This window comes from Culex pipiens, unplaced genomic scaffold, assembly GCF_016801865.2.
Source record: "Culex pipiens pallens isolate TS unplaced genomic scaffold, TS_CPP_V2 Cpp_Un0008, whole genome shotgun sequence".
Lineage (NCBI taxonomy): Eukaryota > Metazoa > Arthropoda > Insecta > Diptera > Culicidae > Culex > Culex pipiens.
The window spans coordinates 162,807-185,593 of record NW_026292825.1 but is presented as its reverse complement, the minus strand read 5'-3'; the positions used below and the strand labels follow the sequence as shown (position 1 = coordinate 185,593).

The 22,787-nt window shown below is 36.8% G+C and overlaps 1 protein-coding gene across 3 annotated transcripts; it reads left to right on the top strand.

Moving 5' to 3' along the window:
- The first annotated feature begins 1,482 nt into the window (after positions 1-1,482).
- On the top strand, positions 1,483-12,108 carry LOC120426757 (KH domain-containing, RNA-binding, signal transduction-associated protein 3-like). 3 transcript variants are annotated; one of them, XM_052711410.1, is made up of 5 exons: positions 1,483-1,655; positions 1,735-1,953; positions 2,076-2,691; positions 7,178-7,377; positions 7,956-12,108. In XM_052711410.1, exons 2-5 carry the CDS (start codon positions 1,746-1,748, stop codon positions 8,120-8,122), a joined length of 1,191 nt encoding a protein of 396 aa, XP_052567370.1. In that variant the 5' UTR covers positions 1,483-1,655; positions 1,735-1,745; the 3' UTR covers positions 8,123-12,108. The 3 variants fall into 3 exon arrangements, with proteins under 3 accessions (XP_052567370.1, XP_039447467.1, XP_039447466.1); XM_039591533.2 differs by having other exon boundaries at positions 1,483-1,953; positions 7,193-7,377; XM_039591532.2 differs by having other exon boundaries at positions 1,483-1,953.
- Positions 12,109-22,787: the final 10,679 nt, after the last annotated feature.

Sequence of the window (22,787 nt, the reverse complement as noted above, 5' to 3'; positions counted from 1 at the left end):
ATATGTTTTGAGAACTCTAAGCAACTATATTTGACCAATATTTGATCTCCACTAAAAAAAATCGAGCCAAATTTACCAGATTACTAGCTTTCTTTGAAATTACCTCAAAATCTAAGCTGGATATACGACCGACCGACCGATAACGACCGAAAATAAATCTTTTCTGTGTACAATTTGTTATTAATATACGGCAACACGTTGCCCGGATACGAATTTGAGTAATAAACAATGCAAAATTCCATTAAAAAAGTTTCAGTTTTGGTTCAATATTAGCAGAGATATGCCCAATTTCTTGAAATAAATTGTGACTTTCTCCAAAATTTCTTGATTTAATTCTCTTTCACATGGTGAACACTGCCTACTCTTATAATTTTAATGATGATAATATTTCATTGAAACATAAAAATTATAATATTTAAGTTTTGACGAAATTAATGAAAATTGTTCATAGTACTTAGTAGGCAGTGCCGATCATGTGAAAGGGAATTAAATCAAGAAATTTTGGAGAAAGTCACAATTTATTTCAGGAAATTGGGCATATCTCTGCTAATATTGAACCAAAACTGATACTTTTTTTTATGGAATTTGTTCAGAAAACTGTTCTTTACAATGTGATTGATTCTAAAATGTTTTTAAATGTTATGGTGTAGTGTGGCAGAGGACTAAAAAAATATTTTTCGGAACCTATTGGATGAATCCGGGCAATGTGTGGCTGAATTTTCATGAAAAATTGTACAAAGAAATGATTTATTTTCGGTCGTATCGGGGTTTCCAGCTTGGATTTTGGGGTAATTTCAAAAGAAGCTAGAAGCTGGTAAATTTGGCTCGATTTTTTTAGTGGATGTCAAATATAGTTGGTTTGAATTCTCGAAACATATTCATAAGAAATTTGAGTGATATCAATATGAATGCACCGATTTGATTTTTTTTTGAACAAATATCCCATAAAATTGAATAAAAAAAGTTGCTCTAGACCCCCCGACGAAATATTTCGTTAGACCCCGCAAAATGTCGGGAAAGAGCCCTTCTTTCACGGTGCCAAATATCAGACATACCGATTTTTTATTATTACGACACACCGTGTGGTCCATTGAACAATCTGTGAAACAAGTTTTTTATTTTTAGTTGAGATTTTTTTTCGACGCTGACAGATTCGGTTTTTATTGAATATCTCAGGATTGAAATCGAATTTTGGGGATCTGTGAAGGTCAAAAGGTGAGGCATTGTGAGCTTCACAAAATGGCTTTCTTAACTCAATTTGACCCGAAATGCACGTACGACAAGTTAGCACGACGGCGACGATATGTTATGTAACCTGCAATCATAACAAATAAATCTGTATCAGAGTTCGTTATTAGACTGCAAAAGTCTGTAGCAAATACGCACACAGAAAAAGCTCCAACTGGCACTGCTGCGCAGTCATTACCTGTCATCATCGCCGTCATCCTGTTTACCTCCGCCCGTCCCTGTCATCATCATTCTTTCTACCAACCGCACCGAAGCCAAAAGTGACACATTCATCGTGCGGTGCTGCCTGCTTGGATCTCCTTCGTCGGCGTTCCCCGGAAGAAAAGTGACCACGGAAAAGCTGATTTTTGTCCAGTTTAGTGCGCCTACTTTGCCGGTGACGAAACGTTGTTCAACTTGCTGAAAAAGTAAGTTTTAGTGCAGAATCGACAATCGGCGTTGTTCCGGCGGAAGATTTTCGACTCAACTCGACCTCATCAAGCGCAGCAAGACACAAAATGGCTGACAACCAGGAGAATGGCTACGACGAGGCGAGCGACTTCAAGCGCAAAAACAACAACAAGCAAACGCCGGATGCGGACGAGGACATGGACGCCGAGAGCCAGCAGCAGTCCCAGAAGGCGCAGGAGTACATCAAGGGCATGATGGCCGAGCGGCAGGCGCTGGACCGCAAGTATCCGATTGCGGACCGGCTTCTGGAAGTGGGTGAGTTTGCGGGGGTGGGAGGGGAGAGGTAGGGGAAGGGGTGGCTTGGTGCTTGGCAGGGTGGCTACTTGGATTTGGAAAGGGATAAAAAAATCTAAAACTTTAAAAATTTTCTTCCTTAGAAATTGAATCCGTCCAGAAATCGGGCAAACCGCCGGCGCGTCGCTACATCGACATCTACCGCGAGAAGCACATCAAGGTCGGGGTGAAAATCCTCGTCCCCATCAAGGAGCACCCGCGGTTCAACTTTGTCGGCAAGCTGCTCGGCCCGAAGGGAAACACGCTGAAGCGCCTCCAGGAGGACACCATGTGCAAGATGGCCATCCTGGGACGCGGCTCGATGAAGGACCGCAAAAAGGAGGAGGAACTGCGCGCCTCGATGGACACCAAGTACGCGCACCTGTCCGACGATCTGCACGTCGAAGTTAGCGCGAACGGACCGCCGGCGGAAGTGCACGCCCGGATCGCGTACGCCATGGCCGAACTGCGCAAGTACCTGATCCCGGACAGCAACGACTTCATCCGGCAGGAGCAGATGCGTGAACTGATGGAGGACCAGGACCCGGAGGTGGCGGTCCCGCCCAAGAAGGTGTACAAACCGAAGCCGATCCCGATGGAGCAGCCGACGCCGCCGCCACCGCCGCAGATTGCCATGTCGCGACCGCTGCCCGCCCAGAAGAAGGTGCTGTCGATTTTGGACAAGGCGCGCGCCGCCATGGAGGACACGCACGGACCAAGGTAAATTTCTTGAGCGAAAACAAACATTTTAAAAATTTGACTTTATTCGATCTGAAATTTAAACAGGTAAAATTCAGAAGTGGGATGGAAACCATGTATTAATTCTGTGTTTTTCATGTGGTCATGAAATTGAAGATTTTGAAGGTGGTTCACGACGCAAGAGTTGCTGTTGAAGTCATTTGAAGACGTGTAGGGAATTTTGAAGATCATATTCCATCAGTCGAAGGCAAGTTCATTTCAAAATATCGAAAGTTAAACCATTTGCTACCCGATTTGATTCCCACCAAATTTGCTCTCGAGTTTGCCCCCAAGTCTCCCACCGCGCGTAGCAAAGCAGGTATCAAATTTGATCTCAAGTCCATCTGTAGAAGAAAAATATGTGTCGGCACCTGTCGGGTACTCATTTTCTGATACCCGACAAGTACCGGCAAGCTGGGGGCAAAGTTTTGAATGCGTGTTTCGAAGATTTTTTGTATGTCTGCTCTTGTGTATGATTCAAAAATTCAAAAATTTAAAAATTCAAAAATTTAAAAATTTAAAAATCTAAAAATTTAAAAATTCAAAAATTCAATTAATTCAAAAATTTAAAAATTTAAAAATCTAAAAATTTAAAAATTCAAAAATTCAATTAATTCAAAAATTTAAAAATTTAAAAATTTAAAAATCTAAAAATTTAAAAATTCAAAAATACAAAATTTAAAAAAAACAAGTTTAAATAGCGTATTTTTCAATTATTCAAAAATTTAAAAATTCAAAAATTCAGAAATTCAAAGTCAAAAATTGAAAAATTTAAAAATTCATAAATTCAAAAATCAAAAATTTAAAATTTAAAAATTCAAAAATTCTCACCATTGCAATTCAAAAATTTGAAAATTCAAAAATTCTAAAATTTAAAAATTCAAAAAATCAAAAATTTAAAAATTTAAAAATACAAATGCGTTTAAATAGCTTTATTTTTTTTTTAATTTAAATAGCTTTTTTAATTTTTTTTATTTTTTCAATCATTTTATTTTTTTTTATTTTTGTTTTTCAAGTTTCTTTAAATTTGTTTTTTTTTAATTTTCAGTTTTTTTTTTGTTTTTTTATTTTTTAATTTTTTTAAAATTTCTTTCAATTTTTTTTAGTTTTTTTTTAGAATTAGAAAAAAAATTAAAATTTTAATGAAATTTTTTTTTATTTTTTTTAAATTCTTTCTTTTTTTTGAAATTATTTTAATTTTTTATTTTTTTTATTTTTTTGAATTTTTTTAATTTTATAAATTTTTGATTTTGTTGGATTTTTTGAATTTTTTTGAATTTTAATTTTTTTTTTTTGATTTTTGAATTTTTTAATTTTTTTTAATTTTTTTATTTTTTTTATTTTTTAATTTTTTTTTTATTTTTAATTTTTTTTAATTTTTTTTTAATTTTTTTAACTTTTTATTTTTTTTGAATCTGCTTAAATTTTTTAGCCCTTTCAGGCCTGAATTTTCAAAAGAATTTTTTTTTGATTAGGCCGATGCAAATATTTAAAAAAGTTTTTGTCCCTCGGCCCTGGCCGAGGTCAAGGGGGGGGGGGGGGGGGGGGCTGGCAAAAAAAAAAAAAAATATAAAAATGTTGTTAGCCATAGTCTTCACATTTAAATGAAAAAAGTGTTTTAAAATGCATTTTACACTAGTTCAGTTGTTTTGCAATCATTAGTTTTCAAAAAATCTAAGATCTGACAAAAACAAAAATTGTATCGAAAAAAAAGATTTTGCATCGAAAATTTTCAAAAAATCTTAAGATTTTTTAATAAACCCAAACATGCTAAAAATGATTTTAAACGCAGGAGAATGTATTTTAATTTGATTTCAGTTGGTTGCACTTGAAATTTCATTGAAATTTTGAAGTTTATTGTAAAAATATTTTTTTTGCCCCCTGATTTTTCGGACCAATTTTGAAGGGGGGGGGGGGGGGGTGACAAAAACTTTTAAAAATATTTGTACCAGCCTTAATGATAGGAAACCATACCATAAGACCATACAAAAATTATAGACTACTTTAGAAAATTTTGAATTTTTGGGTCATATATGACCCATCAGGCCTGAAAGCGTTAATTTTTTTTTTGAAAATTTTGATTTCTTTTAATTTTTTTTAATTTTTTATAATTTTTTTTAATTTTAATTTTTTTTGAATTTTCCTTATTTTATTTTTTTTTATTTAAAATTTTAATTTTTTTAATTTAAAATTTTATTTTTTTTTTTATTTTAAATTTGTTTTAGTTTTTGAAAGTTTGTCATTTTTTTTATTTTTTTTATTTTTTATACATAAATAAACAATTTTATTTTTTCCGTGCATGATTCAGTTTTCCGTGCATCATTCCATTTGCCGCAGTAGCAAACCATCTGAATAGCTGGTAGCAAAGTGAAATCCCGAAGAACTGAGAGCAAATTTGCCACCGCGACAGGTACCGCGGTGGGGTTGACGTCGGGTGCAAATTTGATTTGCTTCGATGTTTGCTACCCGTGCTGGAGATGCACTAAATAACTTCTTTTTTAAATTTAAGACAAATCGTAATTTAATGTTTTTGTTATTTTTATCAATGTACACAATTTCCAAATATTTTTTCACAAAACCAATTAGTTTTGAGTAACTTCAGATGTATAAAAAACAAATCCGATTAAAAAAAACAACATTGTGATTTGATGTAAAAATTTCCGGAAAAAAGAAATCAATCTGGTCTCAGGGAAACACCGGGAATTTAAATATCAAAACCTGGGGGCCCCTCTTCTGTACCGGCTCCGTGGCTTAATGGTTACGGCTTCTGCCTCACAAGCAGAAGATTCAGGGATCAAATCCCGGCCGGTACCTTTGAAATTTGGAATCAGGAATTAGAACTTTGAATATGAACAAAAACGAAAAATGAATCAGGTGGGATTCGAACTCACACCTCTGGATTGATGGTCTGGGACGCTAAGCAGTCGGCCATCAGAAGGTTTACACTCTAGCAGTGAATTGATCCGTAGTGTTGAAACATGTTATCTTCTCATATTAAATACGCGCTGATCCCTGATTTGCCTGACGGGATTGGAAGTCTAAATATAGATCGAGTTTCCTTCAGATGCTTGCTTCTATGTTCAGGCGGGGCCGAACAATGCCCAGCGACCTCGGAATTGGACCGCAAGGAGCTCTGTCATTCTGAAACGGGTCGTTGGAAGCAGCGCGAGGGCTATCACCACCTAATACCCGGGACTGAGATAAGTTGTATCAGCATTCGGCATATATACAAAATCTGATACAAATTATACTTTCCCATAATTTCGCTACCGGTTAGCGGGTATTGGATTGGACACACACACACAAAACCTGGGGGCCCCTCTGCTCTTTTGCTAATAAGATAGTTTTGGGAAATTTGTTGAAACATTTCGGCAACTTTGGCTTTGGCGGCTCATGTCAGCCTGAGCCGTATTGTTAAACAGATTTCGGTAGATCTGTGATAGATTTTCTTGAAATGATTTTTTTTTTTGCATCGAACTGTCAAAAAGCTATCAAAAAATCTTATACCATATTAATCACAGAAAAAACTGAAACAAACGTATGTGAACTCCCCGCAGCTTTTGTATGGGGAAATTTGTATACAGTTCAGACTCGATTATCCGAAGGTTTGTATGGGATTTCTAATAATGGAATCACGGAAAAACTTTTTGTTTTGTTTTTTAATTAATACTTAATAATATTACTATTGTACTTTTGGTAAACTTTTATAACATGCTTAGGACCAAAAATTGTAACAAAACACCGCGACAAAAGAAATAGCAACATATAAATACGACTCAACACTAGGAAAGATTTCAGGAGAAAACAATGAACTGTAAATAACAATTAGTTTTTGAATTCAAACTAAAAATAAAACAGTTTTTGCTTTAATGAAAGTTGATAGGCACACTTTAAATGGTTAGGCGCTTATACTTACATCAAACCCTACGTAATGTACCACCCCCGGCCGAGTTAAAATGCGTAACCGGAAAAGAAGGTGTGCATGCCTGGCACGAACACTCAAAGCGTGTTCTAGCGTGCTGCTCGTACTGACTCAGAGCAAGGGTGAGATGTAGGTGTAAGGGCAGTGCGTGTTCGTCTGGAACCTGGTGCATAAGATCGGTCAAGGCCCGTTCTTACACTGAAAATTGCGAATTGTGAATTATGTTATGGTTTTTCTCTTTGGTTTACTTCATCCTATATTCTGGATTTAAAATTGTATTTATTTGGCGCGGATTATTTTTTTCGACTTCTTCGTTTTTTCGTTTTTTTTTTAATATTTCCGGATTGAAATCGAATTTAGGGGATCTGTTAAGATCAAAAAGTGGAAAGAGAAATTCAAAAAGAGAAATTTAAGAAAAAAAATAACTTTATCAATGTGAGGAAGGCACCAACCACCTTAGGTGGATTAATTAACTGAAATATTCAAGAAGAAAGAACTAAACCAAACGAGGCATTTTACAATTTTTCTAATCAACCCCTTCGGCAGCGCTTCCACTTTCAGACAAATGGCCCCGGCCCAGCGCTACGAGGAACCGGTGTACGAGCACGGGTACGAACCGACGTACGCGTACCACCCGTCCGGTCCGCCCGCGCCCCGCCCCAAGTACGCCCCCGCCCCGCAGGAAGCCCCCGAGTACGAGCAGGAGTACCGCCGTGAGTACTACCGAGAGCCGGCCCCGTACGCAGGTAATTTGTACCCTCCTTCCTCCTACTACCGTCCTCCCTACTGATGACGATGCTGGCCACCTTCGGAACCGTTGTTAATTCTGCCACTTGTGTGGGTTGTTGTGCTGCTGCTGCTGCTGCTGCCGCTACTGCTAACTGTGGCCATCGTCAGGGAAAGAGCACTTTCGTCGTCGTCATTGGGTCGTGTCCCGCGATTTTTGGGGGGACTTTCTTGTTGCTCACGTAAAATCAGGGACAACAGCCGAGAGATTTAAACCTCATAAATTGCAACCGATAAATGATTTTTTTTTTTTGAATAACATATACAAACCACCAACTTGGCAATTTGTCGGATTTGCTGCCTTAAAACTAAAGTTTTTCCACTAATTCCGTTCCCAAATCTGAGGTTCCGTACCTGCGATGCCTTGCAAACTAAACGAAATAACCATCAACAACAACAAAAAATATCAATTTTAAACCCAAACTCCGCACCAAATCAAACCAGCAAAAAAAAAAAAACTCTTCTCAAACATCTCAACCTTCAAAATTAACCTAAAACCAACTCAAATCTTCTTCGTCGTCGTCGTCGCGCAACGCAGCCGCCAAGCCAGCCCAGGTCACGCCCGGCTCCCGCACCTGGAAGCCGTCGTCGTCGTACGTGACGCAGCCGCCGTCCCGCGTCGTCCACCTGGAGGAGGCGACCATGATGAAGCGCGAGCCGGTGCCCCGGTACCGCCACGCGCCGTACACGCGACCGCAGAAGTAAAGATCTCCCTCCCCCCCCCCGCGCGCCACTGTCTGTCCAGCGTCAACTATTTTTGGGGCACTGTTCAAACAAAACTGTAACGAGAAAACATGAAATGGAATAAAAACCGGTTTGAAATCAATTTCTTGTGGGGCCACGTCAAGTGGTATTTGGCAAAAATGTAGTTTGTAATAGTATTTTAAGATATTTTCTATAGCAGTATCAGCCGAGCTTGCTAACTTAGCCAACCTTTGAATTGTATTTGTGGAAATATCACAACTTCTCAAGCGCTAAATTAAATGTTCGTTTATGTAATGCCAAGTTTCGAGAATTTGTCGGTTCGACAATCGAGCTATTTTTTATGGGGTGTAAGAAGCTGTCAAAACAATGAAGTACCACCAAGGTATGTAGATTAGTAAGGTAAGGCGGGGTTTGAAGCTGTCAAAATAACGAAACCCGGATTTTCTATGGCAATTTTCAGTCATGTGAAAATTTTAATTTTACCAATTTACGCATATATTTTTCAAAAAAAAAATCATCTAAATGCGTTTTTTTCCGTTCAGTTTGGCATGCTTAACAAAAAAACCGGTGAAATTTGCCCGGAAAATGGTCAAATTTTCACTAATCTGAAAATTTCCATATAAAATCCGGGTTTCGTGCTAACTATTTTGACAGCTGGGAATTCCCGCCTTACCTTATCTAATCAACATTCCTCATGGAAGTACCACTTGTCAAACTTCCTTTGGTCTCATTGAGAGTGGCTTCCTACTGAGTTTGACAGCTTGAGATTTCAAAGGTTGTTTGGCGAAACTTGAAGCTGCCCAACTATTGACCGATGCACGAAGTGAGTTGTTTACATTTGTTTGGTACACTCCGCAAACGTCAAACCATACACGTTTGCTGAGGGTGCCGAAAATTTTAGTTAAGACAATGCAAACATCTGGCTTTCTAGTCGGAAATTTACCAAAACATTCAAAGTATGTTTACATGACAGCTGGAGGTTTGTTTGCATCAGGTTTCCTGTCTCTTTCTAGCGAAAGATTTTTGTCATGCGACTCCTAGCGGGTTATTTTTACTGACCGCTCGATACGTCCGCCAACATACTTTGCAGGGCTGTGACAGCTCGAGCGCGATCATTGTATGCATCAGGACACTGTGACAAGAAGTTCGTCATTTTTGGGTTAAATTTTATTTTTTTTTTCACTGGGCCTAGAAAGTCTTATTGGAAGTTGAAATCTATGTGAGATCTTCAAAAAAAAATGGTTCCATTGCAAAGTCTAAATATATATTTTTTTTAATTTTGGAATTATTGTTTTTTTTTGCTTTCAGATTTTTTTTATTAAAAAAATTAAATTCAGGTTGCCTCTCAAGTCAGGAATTCGCCAAAATCCGCCGAAAATCGAGAAAAAGTCGAGAATTCCAAGCATTCTTGTTTAAAATTTAAAAAAATTGTAATATTTTGTGCAATTTTCAAATTAAATTCACTCAATTCTGCTTTAGTAACTTACTTTAAATTGAAGGTTTTCAATATTTCCATATATTTGAGTTTGGAAAAGCTGACATTCAAAATCATAATTGGATGCCTTTTACACAGATTTACATAATATTTTTTTATCAAAAGAACGCTATTATTTTTTGTGTATCAAACAAGACGCAAAGTTCATGTAAAACTAATATAAAAATAAGGCCTAATGGAAAGGTTAGAGTTATGATTCTATTTCATTTTGTCAAATAGATTGAATCTTTGAAAACAGATTCCGACTTGAGTTTGGCAATGGTTTTTTTTTAAGTAAATATTTCTAATTGGTTAACTAAATTCATTAAGTAATTTCAAATTATTATTTTTTCCAAATGTTACCCTTGAACTTTTTTGTGAGTACATATTCGTAAATTACCTACTATAGATATTGAAATTAAAAAAAAACATCAATCCAAGAAATTTTGAGTAATTGCAAAATTGTTTTTAAAAAAATGGTAAAAAAACAGTACTGACTGATAAAAAAATTCAATATCATAAATTATAAAAGGATTTGGCAAAAACATTTTTTTAGGAAGTGCTGCCGAATCTTTTACCGAAAAAAAAAGTTGAAATAGAAAAATGCGTGTAATCCTTGCAATTCTGCTATTTTCTATCAGCTCTGATTTTCCGCTCAAAGATCAGAAATCACTCACTCATCGCCGAACAGAGCGCGCAACCATTCGCGAGCGAACACGACCCACTAGCTGCCAGCGCTTTGGCCAATAGCTTCACACAGCGAAACAAATACTTCGTGAATTTCTTTGCCTACTCTGTCCGTCAACCCGAGCCATAAACGAATATGTTCGGAGAGGAGAGAAACAATAAAATCTCAGCGAAGCGATCACTTGGCCTGCACAGGCACAGTTTGCCGTCAATTTACATTTAGCATGGTGTTTGATAAATGATCAAAACAAAGCCGATCGCAGACTATTTCAAGTCAGCTCTGAGCGACACAGCGCAAATCGCTGTACTACCCGATTGGAATGAGAGGGAGAGCAAAGAGAGAGTATTCAGCAGCGATCGGTGTGGAAGTGACAAACGGTAGGAAACGGTCAGAGCAGTTTTTCGTCGCGTTCGATTTGTGATCGCGAGTGAATGAATCTTGTTTGAGCAATCAGCACCCTCGATCTAAACAAAACATCTAGGGCCGATAAGGTTGGTTAAGTCGGTAAGTCGGCTCAGCACTGCTATTCAAATCTCTAAATTTAAATACGCAAGATTGAGAAGAGAACAAGAAATCTAATTCTCCCATTCCAAAACAATACACTATTTGCGAATGAACAAAAAATAATGAATTTTAATATTTGCATGAGCAAAACTTTTTTTTAAAAGCGGATTGAAATTGCCAAATATTCAGCGTGACGAGAACCCTATTCATATAAATAGTGATTTGTTTTTTTGTGGCATTTGGCGCTGGACTCATCGAGGGAATGGCAAAAAAAGACAGTGAAATTCAACAGATTTTTTTACTTTTTGAGATTTGGGAGACAGTCATGAAACAAAAGAAGAAAAAAAACAACAAATGTTTAAAAGTAAATGTTTAAACCAGCAAAACGACGATTAAAAACCCATTAAATATCAACATGGCGAACAGTTTTGAGCTCTGCAAAATAACAAAAAAAAACACAACAGCCGTTAATATTCAAATATTGTAAGCAAACAAAGCAAAACTCACATGCAAGTGGTACGAATAACAAAATATAAAAAAAATCTTTGAAAAAAAATAATATCGCAAAAATTTTAGCAAGTAGAAAATATTCAAATGGAAATAATAAAACCATAAAATATTTGTCGCTTAACACTATAATAAAAAATAAATAAATACACTTTATTGTCCCATAAAGCTTCTAATAAAGTATAACCAAAAAAAATAAAATAAAATTATAAAACAAATTAAGCAAACAAAACATGTCTATTTTTGTGGCAAGATGTCACCTTGAAAAAAAAAACGACAGAAAAAAAACACTTTATTTGATAGTTTGCACCCTAAAAGGTGTGATTTCGAACATTTGGTAGAAAGTCAAAAGTAAATTAAAATGATCAAAGGCTGTTTGTATTGTGTTTGCATTGAAGAGCAATTTGAAAACAGTTTTCGTGTCATCTATTCATCAAAGTAATGTCAGTTAAAATGCATAACAACTAAACTTGAAAATAAAGAATTGCTGAAATCATAACAACAAAGAACAATTGTAAGAGAAATACTTTGGCAAAATTAAATAGTTAGTAATAAAAGCAAATAACAGTTACAGAAAACATTGTCAAAAGAGAATACCTACAACAAATGCAAAAAGTGAATAATACATACACATAAAGGAATGTAAAATTAAAGTAAAAGTAAACATACCTGTAATTTGCAACTTTACTCATAAATATTCTTCAACTATTCAATAACTGCAACTAAAATTATATAAATAAATCATCATAAAAAGGAAAAACAAAAAAAAACAATTTGTGTGGAATAAAATCTCCCGTCTCAGACAAAGAAAAAGCAAGCTTTTATTCATTCCGTAGCAAATACTAACACATCCATTTCATTTTAACTTACGATTATTGTTTGTCACCTACAGGTCGTCCTTTGTTTTGATTTCGTTCCAGCGCGAGGTTTCGTCCGGGGCTCGTATCGGGGTATTTGCATGCCACGGCGGGGGCATCCTCCGCCGGCGACGACGGGGTCGACATATCAGTGAGATTTGTGTGACTTGGATTTGTATGTGGTATTTTCTATCTCTATTTTGGGGGGGGGGGGGGGGGGGAGGAGGCACGATTGATATGATGCTCTAGATATGGAGGAGTATAAAATTGACCTCACAGGAGTATCCAAATTGCACTCATGTTGGTGATTTGGGTATGATAAAGCAACCGTTATTGTAATGTCTAATAAGTTATCGTCTCACGTTCACAATAAGAGAGAGGGTTTTATGGTTAGGGACGGTGGTTTGTGGTTTGTGTAATTAAGGGTGACACTTGGGTTAAACACAAAAGTGTGGGGGGGGGGGGGGGGGGGGGGGGGGGGGGGGGGGGGGGGGGGGGGGGAAGAAGGGTGTGTTGAATGGGTTTGGAATAGGAGTGGAGTGAATATTTGGGGGTGTTTGGAGTAGGTGTTTATGGTATTAGATATTGTTTTAGGGACGATGGGTTAGGGGGGAGGTGTTGGTAGATTTTTAATAGTTTGGATTAGTTGGGAGTTGGGGATATTTGTTATTTGTATAAGTGAAAGGTTGGTGTGAATTGAGTATAAATTAGGGTTTTGTTAAAGGGATGTGGAGGATTGGGGGGTGGTGTAATATGCATGGGGTGAAGTAATTGTATATAATAGAATGTCGGTCTATGTGATTATGTGTAATTAGATATATGGAGAGTGAAACGGAAGGACGGCCAATATAAGGAACTGATAACGCTAGGGTGTGTAAATTGGTGTGGGGATGTAGGCCAAAATGAGCTGCTCGGGCACTAGTGAAGGCTAGATGATGGTGTTCTCAATATTGGTGGTGGACATGGACGACCTGCAACTAGAGAATATAGATTCATCAATTTTATTTCACGTCGTTAAATAATTTGTCCCACCTGTTAAACTGAAACTGTTAGCTTCATGGAGGTGCCCGTTGGCGCGACAATTTCAAGTTGTTGTTAGGCGATCCAGTGTTGACACTGGCCATGGTGTATGTTTGCGAAGGCTCCATCGCGTCAAGCAGCAAGACGTCCTTCGACGACCTCGGCGGTAGCTAGTACCAGACTGTTTTGAGTAGCCTTGTTCATCAGTTACTAGAATTAAATCATTTCTTAAACCATCATACCGTCTAAAGGAAGCAACTTCATGTTGCAAATCTGTTGTTTTGGCAGTTGGTATTGTTGGCGGATACTTACCAAGTTTCCTTCCAGTTGAGCGACGTTGCCCAGCAGCAGATTTGCCAAATATTAGTCGCCCTCGCGCCGCTCACGCGCTGTGCTGCAAACAGAAAACATTTTTAAACAACTGAAACAGTATTTTCGTGAAGATTCTTACCTTGGTCGTTGTTTTACGGTTTGCAAAAACCTTGTTCGGCAGAGTACACTTTGCCAAATCGACCACTTTCACGTTGATTCTGTGCTCCAACAGCAGTTCCGTCATTTCGTTGTGGCAGGCGCCACTGCGCCAACCCGCGCTTTCCAGAGTTGTGCTCCACCGCGTTGATCATCTGAACTCGTCATCCGTACGCGGTTGTACCCGGCGGCAAAAAGTTACGAATCGCGACCGTTTACCATCATTGGATTGGGCTCCAGCAGTTGGCACAGCAAATTCCGATTCCGAGGATGGATCCTGCAAGATCTTCGGTGCGTTTTCTGTACCCAAAGAAGTAATCCGCCGCGGCCGCGGTAATATTTTCACTCGATTTTGTTTTTGTTTTCTTTACACTCAAAAAAATATTCACGTTGAAGTTACGTGAAAACCTATGTGGTATTTTTCCACTACAGTTTTCACGTAACTTCTACGTGATGACGCTGGTAGAAACGAAATTTGCTTGGACAGATCATTTCACGTTGAATCTACGTGTTTGACACATAACAGCTGAATAATTATTCTTATGAATCTTACGTGTTTATTTTAATGAAAGTTATAGGAAATTTCTAGTTTTTGTTGTACAGGAAATTTTTTATTCACGATTAGCCATTTTTTTTCGAATCAAACAAAAAAGAAATGCAGTTCAAAAATGTAACATGTTTTATTTGTTCATTCAAAACATAATTCTAAAGTCACTATTCACTGGTTTCGGTTCGGGTTTGGGTAAATTGCTGCTGGACCTTCTGAACCCCATCATCAATCTGGAACAGTGAGTCTTCGAGCATAGTCGCTGCCAACAAAGATCGCCTGTCGAAATATTCACGCCAGAGCCCTCCCTCGAAGATGAGCTTGACCGTGGTTTTCTCGCCGAGAATCTCCGAGTAATCGAGTCCATTGGCCACACGCAGAACCGCCACCGAAGAAGTTTGAGCGCTTGTAACACCTTCGACGCGTACAACAAACTTGCCAGGCCGAAGAAAGAGAGCAGCAAGAAACACGACATCTACGCCGAAACAAAGACTCCTGGTAGCAGAACTACAGAATGATTAACACCTTCAGATTTCACGATTGCCAGAGATGGTCTTCCGGGATCTCGATGGGTAGGTTCTCCTCCTTCGCCGGAAAAAGCGGTTCCACCGGTTTCGCAGAAGGATGATCACTTATCAGTTTGGCGACGGGAAGCTTGCTGTGGCAATCCGGATGTGACTATCAAGACACCAAGCAAGCTGGTTCAACCTCTGAAACAAAGAAATAATTGATTATAAAGAAAACAACTCAAAATAAATAGAACATACCATTTGATAAATTTTCAACATCATTTTCTGAACACAAGTTCTGCAGCAGGTCTTTACCATTTGCCATCGTTTTTCACACTAAAATAATCACGTAGAAACTGGTACGAATGGAGCGCTCAAAGAAAAACAGTATCGTTAAAATTACATTTCAAAACACATAAAAGCTACATGAAAAAACCTAGTGGAAAAATACTATAAGGATTTTCACGTAACTTCAGCGTGAAAACATTTTTTTTGCCGATACAATTTCACATTATTTTTACGTGTGTCACGTAAAACGGGTCTATGGAGGGGAAAATTGGGGTTACGTGATTTTTCACGTAGCATCAACGTGTGGATTATTTTGAGTGTATGACTACTTTTGACAACAAAACTCAATGACCTGTCATGTTGTAGACTGGTTTTCCGTGGTGGCCCAGGATTGGTGTCGGAGTTACGACTAATCAAAATTGGGTAGGGGAAGAAACAATAATTTTACACTGAAAGCCCGACCATGGTAGTTTTAAGAACATTTGCTAAAAATGCTGCTTATAGCGGTATACGCACTTCGGAAGGAACCGGTCAAGAAAACAATCAAATGGGCAGCAGCGGCAGCGCAAGCAAGTCAGAGAGGGTGAAGAAAAGCCCCAAGAAATGGCTCCCTCTCCTTTGTTCTGCTGTTCGTAAAGCTGTTTCTTGACCCCTTTCCTTCCTATCTGCATACTAGCCTTATTAAATTAACTGTGGCTTTTTGGTAAAAGTAAACGCAAATATGGTAAAATGTACCATACTTCCACATAATTGCATGGTAGCAATTACAAAATCATTATTATTCTCTCCATATTGGAGGGTTAAAATTACCATACCGCGCTCGACATAGTCAAACTGACTGCGTTTATCAGTCAATCCAAGCACGGAATGTTTTTAGCAAAAATACGTCGGTGCGTGTTCTCAATTCAACCCTACAATATGGTAGCAACTACCACGGTTGGGTTTTCAGTGTATCTTTGTTGGACCCAAACTATCTTTGTTGGACCAAATAATGATTGGCTGAGTTAGTATTCGCACTTTTGCATAGGAATTCAAGTGATAGAACCAAAAAAGTGCTGTATCATGCGATGGGATGGATGTCTTGGGGCCTAAGAACAAATTTAAATAATTAAATTTGTTTGTTTGTTTGTTTATATTTTGGTGATAGATTGCCCAATATGGGGGGTGAAGGGCAAAAAAATAAAAAATATAAAAATTTAAATTACAAGCCATGGTCTCAACATTTGAATGAAAAATACATTTTACACATGCCCGGTTGTTTTGCAATCATTAGTTTTCAAAATATGCAAGTATTGAATAGATTTTTTTTTTCGCCGAAAAAAAAAACTTTTTGCGGTGCTGTACATTGGATTTTCACAAAAATTAAAAATATTTTTGATCAATCCCAGATATGCTAGTTATGATTTTAAATGCAGGAAAATGCATTTCTAATTGTTTTCAGTTGGTTAGACTTCTATTCCCCTTGAAATTAATAAAGTTTTTTGAAAAAAAAATTTTTTGTCCCCTGATTTTTCGGACCGGTTTTGAAAAGGGGGGGGGGGGGGGCGGGCGACATAAACTTTGAAAAATATTTGCAGCGTCCTTACTCCGTGCTCACATTTCTCTTTCTAGTTTGGTCCTAAAATTTAGCTTAAATGTATGATATTATTATTAACAACGATTAAGCTTATTTTTCTGAGTACAATGATCCTTTGTTACAACTTTGCACGACCGCAAAGGATTTAAAATGGATTTGTTATTATTATTTTTTTTTCAATTAACTTTGCGGCCCTCCTGACAAAAAGCATCCTACTTGACATGGACCAAGGGGTCTATAGTTAATACATCGTAAAATACTGTTTTGTTACTTTTTTTTGCATTAAAATGGAAAAAAGTGATCAGAACTGGTTTTTAATCTTGTTTTTTATAGTTGTTGTACATAAAAATTGGCATAGGGCTTTAGGACCCTATTTCTCGATTGAAAAAGTAAAAATTTAAATGTACACATTACTTTTGCCGTAGACATAAATACTCAGTTTTGTATAAACGCTCTTCTTGTCGGAGTTCATTTTTGGCATGCCAAATTTCGCGTGCAGTCCGAACTCCGACAATCTTGATTCCTTTTCTTCGGTTGCTTTGATTTGGGTTTCAATCTGTCAAACTGATAATAATTGCTAAAGATAAAATTTCATTCATTTATGTAGTGTGAATAATCTGAAATTTACAAGTTTATTTTGTGGTCAAGTTATCAAAAGTAAGTAAATTAATACATATTTGGTTAAGTATCTGGTGTTTTGAAACAAATTAAGGTTGGCAATTTTACGCAGAAATTTTCAACTGCTAACCCGGGATGTCGATCAGACGCTTACCCATGGTGGAGCTACCTTTCGTTGCCAATAACGGAACGTCAACGGCGCGGCTGTGGACATTGTCCCTGGTGGATCTTCAAGCTGATCACCGAATTGAACCCACTTGAGAAGAACAAGGAAAGAAGTTCCGAAATGCCGGCAAGAAGAGTACAATTGTACTTCAACATCCGGATCCTTTTGCTAAGTTGAAAGGTAAGTTTGACCTGTGGAAATTACTTTTTAAATCAAAGTTACAGATGCACTTGCTGCAAACGTCTGGTCTAGTGCTGACAAAGCTTTTACAAACCTAAAATCAAATTTTAAACTACAAACGGTTAACAAAAAAACCATTTACAAGGGCCAAAGACGAAGTGTACAGTCTATCCTGCAAGTTCCCAATGTAAACAAAAGCTGGCTTTGTAGTAACGCGGATGAGCATCCGCGCTACTACAGGCTTGAGCACGATACACTCTTTGTTTACACTTTTTCTTTGTCCCAGTTACATTGTTTTGCTTGAGTTCTAAGCAAAAATATATGTTTACCAATCGAAAAGGAAACTTACCAACAAAAAAAATGTTTGTGATTGGGTTTGTTTAATCCCATTCGGCATTTGTCTGACAATCAAAAGCACAAACATATAAAAAAAGCAAATATCAAATCTGGACTATTTTTGATCAGGTCCTAAACTCATGTAAACAGTGAGTGTATCCCGCATATTACGGTGAACACTGACATAAGGTGTATCCTCTTACACCACAATCAATGTTTACATTTGTTCATAGAACCTAATAAAAAAAAGTCCAGAAATGTTGACGCCGGTACTTCAAAACACTTCCACTCCACTACGCACCAAACACAACAATGAATCAATTCGGTTGATTTCCGCTTTGGCTGTCATTCGCAAAACAAACTTGCAATTAAAATTAAAATGCTTTTTGGTTTACATTTTCAAAAAAATTACATCAATAAATTATTTACATGTTTTTCATATTTTCAAATTTCAGATTTTTCAAAAATAAAAGCTGATTTACAAGAGATTCGTTCATTACATTCAATCTCATTTTACATGGAGGCTGTTTAAATGCAATACAACGCTTTACATTGATTCTCAAATTTACATTGAGCATGTTTACAAGTGAAACATGGTTTCAGTGTCGGGTAAATTTACACTTTTTTTTCTGTGTAGATAGTTATTTAAGAAATACGTTTTTAAAAAATATTATCAGCGTCGCTGTGACATTTATTCATAAATTGTTTTATTTAATTCGCAATTTCGCAATTTTCAGTGTAAGAACGGGCCTTGACCGATCTTATGCACCAGGTTCCCGACGAACACGCACTGCCCTTACACCTACCTCTCACCCTTGCTCTGAGTCAGTACGAGCAGCACGCTAGAACACGCTTTGAGTGTTCGTGCATATTAAACAAGCCTCCTATCAACTCCATTTCCGAACAAATTCACTCCAATTTATCGGCACTGTCGACACGGATTTTGTCCGGGATTGCTCCGTTCTGTCCGGTTTGGGGTCTCGTAAGTCCACCTTGAAAATAATAAAATTTGATGAAGTCCTTCATGAGTTCTGCTTCTAAACACAATTTTGACAGTCCATGTTAAAAATAGTAGGGGAAAGTGGGGCAAGTGTAACAAGCTAAGGAAATGCTCATTAAAAACCCAATAAAAATCTATCAACCTTATTCCAGGTCTTGACTAAGACTTTGATAGAACAAGTTTCTAAAAAAGTCAAAGTAGTTATGTCACAGACATAACCGGAATGGCGTAGACTACGTAAAGTTTTGATATGATAACCCTTTTGACCAACCCAGTAAAATAATTCTGGTAAGTAACATACTCAGAAAAGTAATTCTGAAACAGAATTCATAAACGAATTGAATTCCGAGTGAGTTGACTGGAAAGACCCACGCCAACAGGGTTGCGAATGAGCGAGCGCTCACGGAAGGCGTGCTCGCTCCAGCTGGAGCGTGAGTTTTTATCAGGTAGCTCGTGCTCGCTCACGTGAAGCTGGTGAGCCAACGTAGGTAGTTGAGCAATTCTCTACCAAAACCGGAAATGGATTTTATCTGTATTTTTTTATTTGGCTCAAACTTTGTGGGGGCCTTCCCTATGACCAAATAAACTATTTTGTGTGATTGGATCATCCATACAAGTCTCCATACAATTTTGGCTGCTATCCATACAAAAATGGTATGGAAATATTCAAACAGCTGTAACATTTGAGTGAATTTTCTGATCAATTTGGTGTCTTCGGCAAAGTTGTAGGTATTGTTGAGGACTTTTGAGAAAAAAATAGGTACCGTAAACTGGGGTCAATCGGGACACACGGGGTGAATTGGGACAGCAGTTTTAACCATGTTGGAGCACAATATTTTGATTTTCTGGTTGGTTTCGGTTAGAACAGGCTCAGCCACCAAAAGTTTGGTTTCGGTTAGAACAGGCTATAGCCACCAAAAGTTTGATTTTAGCGAAATATTTGCAGTTTTTTAATTTTTAAAAATAGTGACCATGAGTGACCATTTCTAATTTTTTTTTTTAAAGTTCAGAAAATTTGCTATAAAATTGTCTAAGAGACATCGAAGATTGGACCTCTGGTTGCTGAGATGGAGCCGCTTTAAGAAAAAGAAACACGAAAATTGAAGTTTTCTTAATCTCACCAAAATAACCCACCATTTTCTAATGACGATATCTCAGCAACTAATGGTCCGATTATCAATGTTAATACATAAAACATTCGTGAAATTTTCCGATCTTTTCAAAACAAATATTTTGAAATTTTTTAAATCATGACTAACATTTTTAAATGGCCAAACATTGAATATTACGCCCATTTAAAATGCTAGTCTTGATTTAAAAAATTTCAAAATATTTTTTTCGAGAAGATCGGAAAATTTCACGATTTTTTTATGTGTTTAAATTGAAAATCGGACCATTATGTGCTGAGATATGGTCATTAGGAAATGGTGGGTTGTTTTGGTGAGACTTAGAAAACTTCAATTTTCGTGTTTCTTTTTCTTAAAGCGGCTGTATCTCAGCAACCCGAGGTCCAATCTTCAATGTCTCTTAGACAATTTTATAGCAAATTTTCTGAACTTTTCAAACTCACTATTTTTTAAAAATTGAAAAACTGCAAATATTTCGCTAAAATCAAACTTTCGGTGGCTATATCTTGAAGGCGGAGCCCTCTATCAAAAAATCTGTAAAATACTTTTCGATTGCACATTCAATTTTGCATTAAAAAATAATGTCAAACTTGTTTTTGCATGAAACTTCGATTTTTTTCCAAAAATCACTATTTTTTTCAAAAATTCATTACTCGGCGGCAGATTTTTTGACCATGTTTCTCTATGGCTCAAAAGTTGCGGATTTTTGTCCCCTAAAACATATCAACAAATCTCGAAAATCAAAAAATACGTTATTTCGGGAAATTGAGTTTTAGTGAAAAAAAAGTTGATTGAAAATTCAGCAATTTTTTTTCCGTGTACCTATTTTTTATCAAAAGTCCTCATTAATACCTACAACTTTGCCGAAGACACCAAATTGATCAGAAAATTCACCCAAAAGTTACAGCTGTTTGAACATTTACATGCCATTTTTGTATGGACAGCAGCCAAAATTGTATGGAGACTTGTATGGATGAACCAATCACACATAATAGTTTATTTGGACATAGGGAAGGCTCCCACAAAGTTTGAGCCAAATCAAAAAAATACAAAAAAGAAGAGAGAATTGCTCAAATTCTTAAATTCTTCAATTCTTAAATTCTTAGTTTTTTTAGAAGAAAATATTTCAAATATTGGAAATGCAATTTGTTTCGGAATGAAATTTTAGTGAGGAATTTGAAATACAACCGGTATTAAAATTCATAGATTTTGAATTTTTAGAATTTCGAAATCTAAAATGTAATTATATTAAAATTTTACATTTGTTTAGCTAATATTTTTGAAGTTTATTTCATTTATTAGATTTTCAAATTTTGTTTATATTGTTTTATAATTTTCTATTTTGTTTATATTGGTCGAAATTATTGTAGTGTCCCTCTGATTTGCAAAAAGATTTTTTTGGTGACATTTTTCTTGACGTCTCTTGATGTATTTTTAAATGGATTTTTTGCTTTCATTCCTTCAAACATAAAACGAGTTTCATTATTTTATAAAATACTTTCTGTATTAGTTTTATTTTCTTTTGAAATAACATTTCTTGAATGGTGGTCGCGATTTTTTTTATATGTCGTTGATTGAGGTTTCGGTCGGCGCGGATTTGGTGCGGATTTTTTTTCGACTTTCCCGTAACAACCCTGCAATTCATATATCATAAATTTTTCTACAAAGTGATATTTCCACAGCCCTACTGCGCCTTAAGCAAAAAAAAACATCTAGAAATGAAAAAAAAACTTTCCCAAAAACGTTAAATGATTAGCCCCATACAAAATGAGCGCTCCGTGAGCGAAATATGAGCGCGAGCGTGGAGCAAACGCGAGCTAAAAAGAATCGGAGCAAACGTGAGCTAGCTCGCGCAGCGCTCCTCCTCACGAATGAGCGAAAAGTGAGCGCTCAGGAGCGCGTGAGGAACGCAACACTGCATGCACGGGTATGAATCTTCAAGCAATTTCAATAGGGCGACTTGTATCAGAAGAAAGTGAGGCATTTTCGCTAGTTCTCACTGTTCTGTGTTCTGCGTGCACGTCCGCAAACATCGACCACACACATACTAGCGTCACCAAGAAGCAAAAGGTGAATACGAAAATTTTTGGCACTTTCGTTAAAAATATGCGGTTTTGCAAAAACAAATAACAAAACCAACTTTTAAGTGTAGTTCAACTGTCAAACTTGTAATTCGTTGCTGATTTGCTCGAAAATTTGTTTAAAATAATAAGTTTTTTTGCAGCACCCCTTTTGGACGGACATTTCTGTTGTCACCTTCTGGTTCCTTGGATTGGCCATGGAAAATTTCACAGTGTAATAAACAGGGCAGCTACCACCACGTGGCGCCACTGTTTCGAATGAGAAAATGATACAGGTTTTTCAGACGAGTTTCAATCCCGTGCTGCATGCCAAACACAAATTTATAGGCTCAGTAAATAAATAGAACAGGGGTGCTCAAAGTTTTTGAATGGCGGGCCAAATTTGAAGCTCACATGAGCTGGCGGGCCAAATGCGAAAAAAAAGTTTAAAAAAAAATATAAATAACGTTATTTCAATCTATTAAAATAAAAAAAAATCCTTTATCAGCTATTTTTTTAGATAATTCCTTTTATTTTTATAACATTTTTGTCATTTAAATATACGAGAACAGAAAATCACATTTTCCATTAGTTTTGTTCAAATAAATAAAAATCAACAAAACTAAAAAATGCAAAAATAATCCATATATGCTTTTCAAAGCATTGATTAGGCCGCTGCAAATGTTTTTGTTAGAAGTTCATACTCCACGGACTGGTCAAGGTTGAAGGGTGGTTGCTAA

What these genes read in the sequence shown, in the direction of transcription:
- LOC120426757 (XM_052711410.1), top strand. Translation starts at nt 1,746, where the DNA reads ATGGCTGACAACCAGGAGAATGGCTACGACGAGGCGAGCGACTTCAAG. An exon ending in GAGGACACGCACGGACCAAG is followed by an intron (nt 2,692 to 7,177) that starts GTAAATTTCTTG and finishes CCCCTTCGGCAG; the next exon opens with CGCTTCCACTTTCAGACAAA. An exon ending in AGAGCCGGCCCCGTACGCAG is followed by an intron (nt 7,378 to 7,955) that starts GTAATTTGTACC and finishes CGCGCAACGCAG; the next exon opens with CCGCCAAGCCAGCCCAGGTC.